We start from the raw sequence: 14,722 nt of genomic DNA, 5'->3' as shown, positions 1-14,722 counted from the left end.
TAGCATCTCTTCTTCACTGCAAGGATATCTGCATGCCAACTGACAACTGGGTTACCAGCGCCCTCTGCTGGTCCAAACAAATATCTGTGCAATGACCGTTTTTTTTAAAGTCCAATTGTTAAGGCACAAAATACATTTTCAGTTGCACTTTTAATAAAAAAAAAACTATTATACAGTTTTGCATTGTTCATTATAGAACCAACATTTAAATTAACAGGCTTCTTCTTCATTTGTATTATTCCTTTATTTATTTCATTCAAGATTTATTTTTAGTTAAATTGCATTGTTTTTAATAGTTTATCAAGGGATTCTTTTGACAATAAAAAATAAAAAGATAATAGAACTGTATTTTCTATTTTTTTTCCCAAAAAAATAAAGAAATATTTTTCAGTCATCATTTGTCCTCAGTCCCATTTTGTAAAATAAATCGTGAGAGAATCGTATCGTGAACCCAGTATCGTGAATCGAATTGTATCGGGAGTTGAGTGAATCGTTACATCCCTACTGTAATCTGATGACATGTTTTTAATATAATGTAACAAATGATAGTTTCATGTTTTTTGTATCCAGATTTTGTAACACCATTACTTCTAATCCATTACACCCCAAGCCTGCCTAGGACACACTGTCGTCATGGCAACAACCCCCCCGAGTACATGAACCGAACCAATAAACACACACACACACTCACCCGCTCCTGCGTTCCAAATTTTCCATCAGCCACCAGGTGGACCTCGTAGGTGAAGTTCATGGTCATGGCCAGTTTGATAAGCAGGTCGATGCAGAATCCATAACAACACTGAGGGACGATGGGTTGACCTGTACACACGCACAGAGTCTGTGTGTGTGTGTGTGTGTGTGCGTGTGTGTGTGTGTGTGTGTGTGTGTGTGTGTGTGTGTGTGTGTGTGTGTGTGTGTGTGTGTGTGTGTGTGTGTGTACCTGGGGTGGTCCCGTTGGGTCCCGTACAGATCACCTTCTTGATCAGGACTCCATTGACCGTGTACTCCTCCTTACACGTCCCGTCGGTTTTAGTTGGTTTGACGTAAACAAAAGGCTCCTGATGGATGGTCACAATCTGAACAACGAGACCGCACCACGACGTGAGAACATGCAAACCATCGCAGCCTGAAAACCATGGTCTAGAACATCATCTGAGTTCCTATAACTTTGCTCCTCCAAGTATGACTTAAACCATTGCATTGCTTTTCCATTTAGTCCAACCCATGTTTGCAATCTGTGCAACAAAATTGTATGATCTACAGTGTCAAATGCAGCACTTAGATCCAATAGAATGAGAACAAATACTTTTCCGGAATCAGTGTTCAACCTTATGTCATTGATCATTTTGATAAGAGCAGTTTCTGTGCTGTGATGAGAACGAAAACCTGACTGAAATGTATCAAATATTTTGTTGAATGTTAAGAATTGACTCAGTTGGTTGAGGACCACCTTCTCAATGATCTTAGCCATGAATGGAAGGTTGCTGATTGGCCTATATTTAGCCAGTATAGAGGCATCCAGTGTTCTCTTTTTTAAGAGGTTTCACAGCAGCTACTTTCAGGGATTTTGGTACGGTGCCTGATTGGAATGAGCAGGTAATTATCTGACACAAATCAGTGACAATTGACTTTACAACAGTTTTAAACAAGTTTGAGGGTATTGTGTCAAGGCAACACGTTGATGGATTCAGCTGCTGAACAGTTTCCTCTATTGTTTTTGGGTTCACTGTAATAAACTCTAACATTGTAGTTGACTCATCCCTCAGTGGTTGAAGCTGTTCAAGCTTTTTGTTATTTTGCTGGTTTGTGCTGATGTTTGACCTTATCGATTGTATTTTTTCATTGAAATATACAGCAAATTCATTGCATTTTCCAGCTGACAGTAATTCAGGGGCTATCTGATCTGGGGGTGTTGTGAGCTTTTCAATTACAGACAACAACGTGAGAGAGTTGTTGACATTTTTGGCACTAATTTCAGAACAGTATTGCTGTCTTGCTTTGAACAAGCCATCATTGAATTTTCACAGACTTATTTTGTATAGTTCTAGATGAATTTGGAGTTTTGTTGATCTCCATTTACGCTCAGCTCTTCTACAGTCAGATTTCAAATTCTGCTGTATCTCAGTCCTCCTCCAAGCTGTTTTCTGTGTTTGGTTTTCTCTTAGTTTTGATTGGAGCCACCACATCTATGACAATACAAACTTTTGTATTAAACTCATCCAAAAGATCATCAACTGTCTCACCACTCAATGTTGGTGTCATTGCTATGGCTTCCATAAACTGTGCACTTGTGTTGTCATTTATGTACCTTTTCTTTAAACACACAGAAGTAGGAGGAACAGATGTTACAGTCGCTAGGTCAAAAAAGACACAGAAATGATCAGATAGAGCTAAGTCTCTTACATCAACAGCAGAGATATCAACACCTTTAGAGATAATCAGATCCAAAGTGTGACCTTGAGTGTGTGTCGGACCAGTCACATGTTGTATAAGACCAAAAGTGTCCATTAAAGCATACAGTTCTTTGGCAGTATTGTCCATGTTATTGTCTACATTAATATTTAAGTCACCTGTTATTATTAAAAAGTTGCATTCAGTGCATACAACTGACAGCAGTTCAGCAACCTCATCCATGAATTCTCCAGAATATTTTGGGGGTCTATAAATGACTAAAAACAGAACTCTTGAATCACCCTTCAGTAAGAATGACATATGTTCAAAGGAGATAAAATGTTATTTCTTTGCAGTGAAATATTGATTTAAAAATGGCAGAAACTCCACCACCGTTCCTGCAAGTATGACACTTATTGAAACAAATAAAGTCTTGTGGTGCACTTTCATTGAGAATAGTATTACTGATAACATCATTCAACCACGTTTCATTAAGAAATAAAAAATCCAAGTGATGTGTCAAAATAATATCATTAATTAGTAGTGACTTGTTAACAAGAGATCTAACATTAAGAAGAGCTCATTTTAAAGACTTTACTGGAGACACTGGTGGACTTTTTGAATGACATGTTATAGGAGTCAAATTTTTATCTCTATAAAGCTTTTTGCTTTTCTTTAATTTCACAATTTCACCTGTGTTACCTGTCACCACAGGAATTAAAGAAGCTGCATTAACTCCATAAGGCCCTGAATTTTCTGGTTGTTCCTAAAAATAGAGCTATTGCAGTCCGGACCCAGCACACACCTTATCTTTACACGATTTATGGGACAATCACCGATCAGTAAGTTTAAAAAAAAACAATCACCGATCCGATCATATGAATTCAGGTTGTTTTTTAGGTACCGACCAAATTCCTTCGGTACTACCTGATACAGATTCAGGGAAAATCAAACCATATTATGGGACCTAAATGCCTTGTGACTGTCAGGCAGTGGAAGAGTTGACAAATTTCCATGCAAGAACAGAACATTTGTTGTCAGAGAGTGTGTGTGGGTGCGTGGCTCTTTAACAGCGAATTAATGCCCCAGCTCAGTACAGAAGGGGGGGGCAGCTGAAAACCGAGGGGGGGCGATGACGTGTATGCATAGTATGAGAAAACTTATGCAGCCACATAGAAATGTGATAACAAGTTACAATAACACACTGCCACAAGTAAATATAACTGCTTTACTAACACAACGTTCATTCTAACCCGACCATTAAAAAACATGAAAACTTGATTAACCGCACTAGCCAATCGGAAGCAAGAAACAAGCCAGGTAACCCAGAGCAACATAAAAACAGACTCCACAGATCAGACGGCGCTAATCTGACATGTGATGTCCAACAGCGTATGATCAAAAACCACATTGGTAACAAACACAAACAGTAGCATCATCAACAATACAGATGATAAAATAACCTTATCTTCAGTAGAGTTGCAGTCTCACATAGCAATTAATGTCCTGAATGTTAGTGCGTGTTTGAACATTGTCATTACCACTGGCATGGCACTGAATACCATGTATTCCTTTGCAACAAGTTGACTCATAGTCACTTTCTCCTCGTCCTGGCCTGTGCACCTGTTTTTCAGAAACTCCCATGGAACTGTGAACTGTCCCTCAACTATTTCTGTGTTTGTTAAATCCTGTAGTGGTTTCACTTTGTTGGCCTCCAGGAAATTAATTTAGCGCTCAAAGCTAACATGTATTTCCCATTACGATCGCTGAAACGTGCAGCCATTTCACACAGAATTGACTCAAATATAGCTGCTGGCTACAGGCTACTCCAAACCTGGTCGGGACCAGGTTATGAAGCGGATAATAACTGAGCGAGTACAACTCCTCCTAACCAATCAGTTCTCTTGTGAGAAGATCCTGGTTGGTGCAGATCTGACAGTTGTGTTTAGATGAAAATTTATTAATGAATAAATGCAATCCTTTCAGTTACCGATGACATATTTTAGGAAAGGTATAGATTTACATCTGATGGAATGGTCTACAGTCAGCTGCAGATTAATGAATGACCCAGACTGACCAAAGACTTCCAGGTCCCACAAGCCAGTAGTCTACCCAGGAATGAGGCATCCTGATCACTAATTCTTTCATTCATACACACATACTCTATACTACTATAGTGACGCTGACAGCATCAGCAGTAACACACTCGGAAACAATGCGCTCTCATCCCAGTGTGTGTGTAATAAATTGAGGAGGACTACGTCTGAAACACGTCTGTGCTGTTTTAACGAATCAAAGCGCTGTCTGTTATGTGCCACAGGCCTTTAAAACCGCTGTAATCAAACCTCTCCTTACAAAACCTGCCATCGATCCAAGTGACTTGTCCAATTATAGGCCAACAGCCAATCTCCCTTTTGTTTCCAAAATTCTTGAAAAAATCATTGCAGGTCAACTATGTGATCACCTACATAGGAACAATGTCTACAAGAGCTTTCAGTCTGGCTTTAAAGCCCATCACAGCACAGAGACTGTCTTAGTAAAAGTAACTAATGATTTCTTCTTTGCCTCAGACAGAGGGTTGGTCTCCATTCTGGTGCTCTTAGATCTCAGTGCAGCCTTCGATACAGTGGATCATCATTTATGACTGCAGAGACTGGAAAGTGTTTTTGGGATGAAAGAAACAGCACTGGGTTGGTTTAAATCCTATTTATCAGACAGAACCCACTTTGTGCATGTTAATAATCTCTCCTTAGCGCACGCCAGAGTTAATCATGGAGTTCCACAAGGTTCAGTTTTGGGACCAATACTCTTTATATTATATATGCTTCCACTAGGTAACATTATCAGAGAACATAATATAATTTTTCCATTGATATACAGATGATACACAGCTTTATCTCTAAGCGAAATCAGATGAAATTCATCAGTTATTAAAACTCCAGGCTCCTTAACAAGGATAAAACCGAAGTTATCTTATTTGGTCTAAAACACCTTAGAGATAAACTATCAGAGCAAATAGTGTCTCTGGATAGTATTACTCTGTCACCCAGAACCACAGTAAAAAAAACTTAGGCGTTATCTTTGATACTGACTTATCTTTTAACTCTCATATTAAACAAATCACAAGGACAGCCTTCTTCCACCTCCGTAATATCTCTAAAATCAGGAATATCTTGGCCCAGAGTGATGCTGAAAAACTAATCCATGCATTTGTTACATCCAGATTAGATTATTGTAACTCCCTACTTTGAGTTCTACTAACTCACTAAAAAGTCTTCAGTTAATTCAGAATGCTGCAGCTAAAATACTAACAGGTACTAACAGGAGAGAGCATATTTCTGCAGTGTTGGCTTCCCTTCAGTGGCTTCCTGTAAAATCTAGGATAAAGTTTAAAATCCTCTTGTTAGCATACAAAGCTCTACATGATCAAGCTCCTGTATATCTTAAAGACCTGTCAGTGCCCTAGCGTCCGGGCAGATCGCTCCGCTCTCAGTCTGCTGGTCTCCTGGAAGTTCCTAAAATGTCTAGAACAGGAGGAAGAGCTTTCACCTACTGAGCTCCTCACCTTTGGAACCAGCTCCCAGTCATAGTACGGGAGGCCGCTGTTCTCTCCATTTTTAAGGCTAAACTCAAAACCTACTTATTCGCAAAAGCGTATACCGTATAATAGCTTTAACTTAACCACTAGAAAAAAAACCTAAACCTAAAAATAGGAACTAAGAATTAAGATTATATAGTAAAACCCCAACATTATATTCAAACACGATCCACCATCTACACATAGCTCTATTGGGTTGCAATGGGATGATGTCCAATCAGACACAGATGTGCTGGGTTGTAGACAACGCCCCACTTCTGTCCCTTGTTGCATAAGCCATCATACTGCTCACCCTGCTTCACACCATTTACAATAATATCCACCCCATATATCATTACATGTGACCAGTACAAGACGAAACCTCATCTGTAGTGGTAGAATTTCAGAGCATGGAGGATGCCGCAAGACGTTTAATATTAATCTAACTACGAGGAACGAGTGCATCATAATGTATCATGTTTTCCCTGAAGTCTGTGCCCTCCGCTCTCTTGATGCTGGAGCTGGCGGTTCCTGATCGATTGCTCACGTTCAACTAGTCTGGGACACTTGGATGGTCTATCCTTCTATCCTATTCTGTTTGCCCTTCAGTTCACTAACCCCAACCAGTCAAAGCAAATGGCAGCCACTTCTGAACCTGGTTCCGCTGGAGATTTCTTCCTATAAAAAAGAGAGAGTCTTTTCTTCTCACTGTCGCTAAATGCTTGTTCATGTGGATCTTGTTCGGTTCCTTCTTTCTTACTATGGACTTTATATTTTGTTCAGCGCTTTGAGATGACTGTTGTATTTTGCGTTATATAAATAAAATTGAATTGAATTGATTAGTCTGACGCTAACGCTTAACTTTGAAAGTTGCTATCATGCTCCAAAGGTCTACACAGCTGACCGGAGCTGAAATCCCACCCAGTTCTTTAATGATAGAGGATGATTTACACTTAAAACTGAAGCCAATGAATAAGGTTGACGCTATTTATTAAAAACGTTTTACAAGTGAGTACGAGACTAATCAGCGCTGGCTCAATTGCTTTCTTTTGCGATGAATTCCGGAACTCACAAAGACCTTGACCTCCGGGATGCTTCAGACTTTTCCTTCATAGTCCCGCTTTGATGGTGGAATCCTCTCTCTATCATGTATCAGTGACTCATGTGACATGCAACAGTGTGTGAGAAGCTGTATTTCAAAATGCATGTATGCATGTGCTTTTGAGTGCGCAAATAATATCACTCACTTTGTAGTAAAAGAACTCTCTGACGGAGAATGTTTGGATAGGTGAAGCCCGCTAACGGAGATAAATCCAGGCTACACTTATCTAGCTTTGTAGTACAGGCCCTAAATGACTGTGAAATAAAGACAAACAGAACAGTGGGAGGTCTGAGAGAACCTAACATAAGGACATGTGTCTGTCACACACACACGTGCACACTGCAGTGACAGACTCTCACCTTCAGCTTGGTTGACATCTGGTATCCCACTGGTTTCTCCGTCTCTCCTCCAGGCCAGATGATCTTCCTCTGAGGGTTCATCACCACCTGCAACACACACATACCCATACAGAGTCACACAAGCACACTCACACACACTGACTAAATGACCGCATTAATAATGCATCTGTAGGTTCATATTTAAAGAGACAACATCTTTTTAAAGACAGCCGCTGACCACTGCGGGCGCTGCACTGACCTGATACTGACACACACACACACAGTGTGGTGTACGTGTTGTTTTGGTGTTCTGTCTGTGGCCGGGTTTAGAATGGATACTGGGGCTGCTTTCTGTATTCATACAACATATGCCATGCATGCTATGTGTGCTACATGTCCTACATATGCATACCTACCAAGTTTTGGATTTCAAAATATGGGAAATTTTCTGCGCCTGCTACGAGCCGTCCTACCACACCATCCAAGCTCCAGTATCCCTTATGTTTAAGACAGGTGTACAAGAAATCAAAATACTCACTAGAGTGAGACTTGAATCAGCGTCAATAAATAACATGGAAGCGCCACCTCACCGACCACCTTCTTCCCCTACTCCCCTCTTCCCACTCAAATCTAGGAAGCGCTGATTACTAGGGATATTGACAACAAGTCCTATAAGCTGAAACTCTTTACTGTCAGGATGTCCCAGAAACTCACTAAAAAGTCTCCAGTTAATTTAGAATGCTGCAGCGAGAGTACTAATAGGTACAAGCAGGAGAGAGCATATTTATCCAGTATAGGCTTCCCTTCATTGGCTTCCTGTAAAAGCTAGAATATAATTCAAAATCCTCTTGTTAGTATACAAAGGTCTAAATGATCAACCTCTTGAATATCTTCGAGACCTGTTAGTGCCCTATCATCCGGGCAGAACACTCCGCTCTCAGTTTGCTGGTCGACTGAAAGTTCCAAACGGGTGAAGAAGTAGAAAAGAAGGCAGAGCGTACAGCTCCCAGGCTGCTACTCTCTCTACCTTTAAGGCTAAAGGCAAAACCTACTTATTCGCAAAAGCGCATACCAGTATTATTCAACCGGCCCACTCCTCAAACTCAACCGGCCCGTAGCCCATCTATCCATAGTTAATGAATAAATTGTTTAATGCCCGCTATAAACTGTACACATGCGGCTTTGTGACACTTCATGGTACTCTGACAGTTTGGGGCACTTTGTGATGTTTTCCGGTACTGCTGCTTACAGTGCAAATTATGAGAAGAGTCTGTTACGTATTATGGAAAGGCACTTCAGATAAACAGAAGGCATGGCGCATTCAAAGGAAAAGCGACAATGTCCGACGGCACTTCAAGACGACCCACGCCAACTGTGACAACGACTATCCACCGAGTTCAGATGCTTGGCAGATACAATTGAAAACACTTGCTTTAAACTACTAACGAAGCTTGGCAATCCTCTCCCGCACTTGCACGCTGCAGCAGAAGGCAACCATAGCGTCTTTAAGTAGCATGGATACTCACAAAAAAGAAACAGTCATTTACCGATGTGAAAACAGTAAAAGAATGCATAATTGCTGCTGTCAATGAGGTGGTAACAGACAACAATGTGAAACAACAGGTAATATCTTACATTAAGGGAATTACTCTGTCGGATACCACAACTGCGAGAAGGGTGGATGTTTTAGTCACAGACATTTTCAGTTTATTTATTTCTTGCACTTTTTACCCAGCAGGTGCTGTCATTATTATTTAATTAAACTTAAGCTGATTGTGTTTTTTACTACTTGTACAAAAAGGGAAGATACTGATACCCGGAACCATTGGCTACTGGAGACAGAGTAAATTCTGCCCTGTACTGCATGCACAGGCTGTGATAGCACCATTTTGCATTTGTGTTGTGACCTTTTTGCTTATGTGTTCATTTCTTTAAATGCATTCACCTGACACTTCACAGCCACCGGGTTTCCGCAACGGAAGTGTTTCCGACGGACCGGTATTACAGACGGACACGTTTGTGGCGGATGTTTTTAACCCGCCAGGACAGAGAAGAACACGTATGAAAGTAAGTGAAATTTGATAAGGATACTCTTATATATTATTTAGGCTATCATATCATAATACTGGTCTGTCGGAAACACTTCCGTTGTGGCCATTTTGCGTTCGTGTTGTGACCTTTTTGCATTTGTGTTAGTTTCTGTAAATACATTCACCTGACACTTCCCAGCCACCGTAGTTACAGGCTTCAGCTCAGCTTCATGTTCTCCATCTCTGAACACATATCTGAGCTTTGTAAATATTTGTGTCTTCAGTTCACATAGACTCCAGGTGTGTGAATGACTTTGGCTTATATTTAATGAGTCATAAATAAAGATGCACACAGGACTACAAAGACGGAAGCCACTGTGGTCATGTGACTACCTGGGATCCGTTGAAGACTCCGACTGGGACGAGGCGTCCTGGTTTCTGCTGGTAGTTCAGGATGCTGTACGTAGCAAACCGACGATCGCCGTCATCGTTGAACTCAATCCGACCTGTCAGACCTTCAGGGTACTTTGAAGACATCAGCACCCTGAAGAGCCAATCAGAGAGCAGCTGTCATGGCTTTGATCACACCCCCAGCCCGGCCAACAATGGTACTGACCGTTTGAAGAGCGGACCGGTCCTCCAGATGTTGGTGTTTCCCACGCAGCCACGCGGAGGCTCCGTGATGTTCTCCTTCTCAAAGAGCTCCTGCAGAGACTGAGCCACCACCGACACAGCATCCGCTATGTGCGCCGACTCATTCTTACCATTAATCAGCTGCAGGCCCAGCAGGCCTACAAACACACACGCACGCACGCACGCACGCACGCACACACACACACACACACACACACACACACACACACACACACACACACACACACACACACACACACACACACACACACAGTTAACTAGGTCTTGCTCTGTCCTGGTTGTCTTGTTAATTTACTCTTACAAGTTAATTGAACTATTTTAATTAAAGGTACTTCACACACACTCACATACACACACAAGCACACACACCAGTTGCATGCTGGGAGTCAGACGGTCTCAGCTGTTTCCTAATGTTTGATGTTTTACTTCAGCAGAGCGTTGATACGCCATTACGAGAAGCATCAGCAGCTTTTGCTAACGGCTAATGCTAGAAAGGCTAATCAAAGCTAAAGGCTAAAGCTGACCAAGCTAAAAAAAAAAGACAAGGCTAACACCGCCAAAGCCAAAAAAAAAATAATTACTAACTAAAGGCTGACACTGTCAAAGATAAAAAAAAAAAGCTAACTGAGGCTACCCCTAACAAAGCTAATCAAAGTTAACCAAGGCTAAAGCTGAAAAAGCTAAAAAAAAAAAAAAAGCCAAGTAAGGCTAATGCTAACAAAGTTAATCAAACCAACCAAGGCTCATGCTGACAGAGCTAAACAAAGCAAACCAAGGCTAATGCTAACAAAGCTAAACAAAGCTAACCAGTGTAAAGAAGAATCTGCTAGCTTTGAATGAAATCCTGGACTTTACAGTAACTTGTTATAATTTCTCTGCATTAGAAAAGCTTTTGGCACATTAGCCAAAGCAGAAGATGCAGAAAGGCTTTCCTCGTAACGTGTCGAGCGCCTGCTAAAGAAAAGCAGCACCAACACTCAGGATTGTCCACAGCTTTCTGTTCAGTGACGTTTCAGCATCTAGAGGGCGCACACGAGCAGCAAACAGCTCCTGCTGGTATTACACTTGGCACCCTGTTTGATGGTGATGAACTGCTGATGAACCCACAGGTTCTAAACCACAGTGTCCCTGAACAGAAACCTGTGACATCACAGAGACTAGCAGCTGAGGCACGTCCGACTTAAGCACTTCTGACGATCCTCGGCCATTAGGGGGCCGACCAGAGCGCAGAAGCACAGAGATGTTATTGAGGATGTAAAACTGGAAGCCCAGAGGACGTTTACGATTACTCAGCAGCCAATGAAGCCTTGCAAACAGGAAGTCTTCTAATGCTCATGTTTGTGTGATGTGGATATCGTGGCATTTATGAACGTGTGTTCTTTGAAGCCTCAAACCACAAAGCTTTCTAATAAAACCACTGAGGATTTAATGTACAAATATCTGAAATTATAATTAAATTATACTTTGGTTTCTTTCACCCATTTCCCTCACCTTTCACTGCATAGTTTCAGTGTGTGAATACTTGAGCTGGTGCACGTTGGTTTTAATAATTAAGTGCAGCTCTGCTCAAGAAGCTGACGATCAACAAGCAACCATCTAATTACCTTCTAGCACAACCACCAGAGTCAGTAGTTACTGACAGTCTGTTCCTCTCCTTTGTCATCACAGACATATAAAGACTATATCTGTTCCTCCACAGAGGCTCATCAACATGCAGCTGTTTAAGTCTGTGCAGCGGTGGTTTCATATTCCTTCACCACAGACCACTCCCATATGTTTGGTTAGTTTAGGACTAAGCGGGGCTGGCTGAGCAGGGTCAAAGTGTAAAGGGGCAGGGCTATTATATTAGGTCATCGGACCAGACTTCGGGCTCACTGAGTAATCAGCTGATACCATAGGACCCGCCCCCCAGGCTTCATGTTTCAGTGGGCTTCTTCAAACCAATTATAGGAAGGCAAAGCATCAAGCAGGCAGCAAAGAGCAGTGACGGCGTCTTACCCTGGTTATGTTTGGACATACGTGACGGTAACCCCGCCTTCCCAGACAGGTACCCCCCACCCCAACACACACACAGCCCCCCACCCCACCCCACCCCACCCCACACACAAATACTGTGATGTGTGGTGTAAATGGGCGACGGGCAGAGACACAACTAGAGGAGATGAAGGACAGAGAAATATTAGACAGGTTAAAGCTACAATCAGGATCAGGTTTGGAACCTTTAAACACCTGGTGAGTGTTTAAACCTTCAACCAGCGTCAGATACAGAAAGAAGCTCAGCAGAAGCAGGAATCCACCTCCACTTGTCCAAACACCCAGCAGCATCCTGTCTCTCTGCTTTCTCGTCTTATTTCTCACACAATCCACCCAACGTGAGAAAAGAAAGCATGATGGTAACTTATCTTATACTTAACCAAACTGAACTCATCTGAACTTGTCTTATTTTAACCTAACTTATCTATTTCATTTCAACAGGAGTGAAACGAAATGTCCCATTTTCTGTAATTTCACACCAGGATCAACCTGTGTTCGATCTTTTAGGAGGTGATGGTTAGACGTGCAGCTGGATGTTTGGAGTCCTGATGGTGTGATGGAGACAGAAAGGAAGAGAAGGAAGAAGAGGAGAAGGAAGAAGAGGAGGATGTACCGTCAGGAGCTTCGTTGAGAGCTTTTCCTGTCATCTCTCTCTCTCCAACCAGCCACACGTAACCAGAGCCCGTCATGTTCAGCTGTCGCGCTGCTTTGTAGACCGCAGCAGCTTCATCCTCACTGTACACACACACACACACACACACACACGCACACACACACACACACACACACGCGCGCACACACACACTGTTACTCTGTCAGCTGCTGCCAGCGTTGGGGTTGATTACATTTTTCAATTACAATTCCGTCTTCCATTATCCATGTTCAATTACAACCCAATTATGATAACATTGACCAGCAATTTTTCCAATTACAATTAAAATTACAGCTATTATTTTTCCCCTGATAGCCAATTACAATTACGTTCTCAATTACTAAAGTTCAAATTCAATTAATCACAATTATCGAGCTAAAAATAAATAACCTCATAAAACATAGCCTTCCTCTTGAGTTAGCTTTCTGTTAGCATCTCTCATGATAACAGGTCAGTTTGACCCATGTCTTAAATCAGCTGTAAAATACAGTAAAAACCATTATCTTATCATTCAATTTGTTTTTCATCTCTTGGTTACGTTGTTAGGTTCCTTATCAATGAAAATATTGATATTAATATTTTTGGTGTGGGTGTCAGTATACCCCTTTTTTTTAACTCATTCACTGCCAGCCCTTTTCAGACCAGCAAACCTCATATTGCCAGGCGTTTTAGATGATTTTCACTGATATTTTAAGACCCATGGAATATTTTGTACTATGACATTCTGAAATCTGAAACCAGATTCTGAAAGACTAGGCTCTCTAGTTTTATCAGAAAAAAATACTTTGTTTCTAGCTCGTTCTTCTGTAATCAGCAGTTGAATAGAGGCAAGTTTCACACAAATCGCCATTTTGTGACAAAAAGCTGAGAAAAACGTCTTTTTCTGAAAAAACTTTAGTGACTTTGAAGCAATTTTTTTTTGCTATAGGGACACCTCAACATTGGTTTCCTTCCATAAAACTACAAAAACAACACTGAGACCGGGCTTTTGATGATTTTGCAATCTAGGTCAGAATTGAAGGGTTTTCTTACTGTATTTTGGCCGTCCTCCAAGTCTCTCCCCCTGTTAGTTCCCACACACGCAACTTTCTCCTCTTCCCGGACATGCCGAGTGTCACCACTTGCCCCATTTTTTGATTGTTTTCTCTCACCATCATGACACTCTCAATAGTCCACTTAGTTCCACACATGCTCTGGTCAAGTGAGCACTGCTGTGAGCTGGTGGGAGCTTCAGCATCAACTCCCGTAGTGCCATTTTCTGTCTTGCAAACTCCTTTCCTCTCCCACTGAGCTCTGCCCAACATAGGTGATCTCTCATCCAAAGGTGTGCTGCTGCCACCTACATGGCACCAGTTGGTCACTACATCATAATACAAGTTAGATATTCACAGGAGAGCTTTGTCACACTGTCTCCTAGCAACCCCAGCCACAAAACACAATTAACGTCTATAGACGTCTTTGGCAGTCAACGTTACTAAACCAAAAAAAACGTCTTTAGACGTCTTTGGCAGTCAATGAGTTAAATGGTGAAATGATACTCATAAGAACTGACATTTAGTGGAATTTTTTTATTATTATTGACAATTAACTACATATGTGTATGCCATAGAACTGTAAAATGGTTACCAAGGTTTACGATTAATTAACTTGTAATTGACAGTTTTTATTGAATTTCCATTACAATTACAATTACAAAGCCATTTATCTGAACTCAATTACAATTATATTATAATTCAAAGTTTTAGTAAATAAAAAATTTAATACATTCAAAATTGTAATTAATTCTCAATTACAAATATAATTGACCATAACCATGGCTGCTGCTAACTAGTCACTACTCAACATCAGGATTGTAAAACAGGAGTAAAGGTGGGGATGAATGACTGACCCACAGGTTATTGTGTTACCTGATGCTTCACTATTCACCTTCTCATGTGTTCATCT

General features: G+C 41.2%; 1 protein-coding gene across 3 annotated transcripts in view; it reads right to left on the bottom strand.

The window, feature by feature from the left end:
- grin1b (glutamate receptor, ionotropic, N-methyl D-aspartate 1b) overlaps positions 1 to 14,722 on the bottom strand; it is a 53,623-nt gene that overhangs the window by 22,367 nt on the left and 16,534 nt on the right. For all 3 annotated transcript variants that reach the window (XM_028456589.1, XM_028456587.1, XM_028456588.1), the window contains 6 exons: positions 12,740 to 12,861; positions 10,055 to 10,229; positions 9,832 to 9,982; positions 7,430 to 7,516; positions 941 to 1,076; positions 692 to 819 (listed from right to left, as the gene is read on the bottom strand). In XM_028456589.1, the coding sequence (XP_028312390.1) occupies positions 692 to 819; positions 941 to 1,076; positions 7,430 to 7,516; positions 9,832 to 9,982; positions 10,055 to 10,229; positions 12,740 to 12,861 (799 nt within the window). The remainder of the gene's footprint in view (positions 1 to 691; positions 820 to 940; positions 1,077 to 7,429; positions 7,517 to 9,831; positions 9,983 to 10,054; positions 10,230 to 12,739; positions 12,862 to 14,722) is intronic.

The sequence above is a fragment of the Gouania willdenowi genome, chromosome 9 (genome assembly GCF_900634775.1).
Source record: "Gouania willdenowi chromosome 9, fGouWil2.1, whole genome shotgun sequence".
NCBI lineage: Eukaryota > Metazoa > Chordata > Actinopteri > Blenniiformes > Gobiesocidae > Gouania > Gouania willdenowi.
This window is presented reverse-complemented; position numbering and strand designations above follow the sequence as displayed.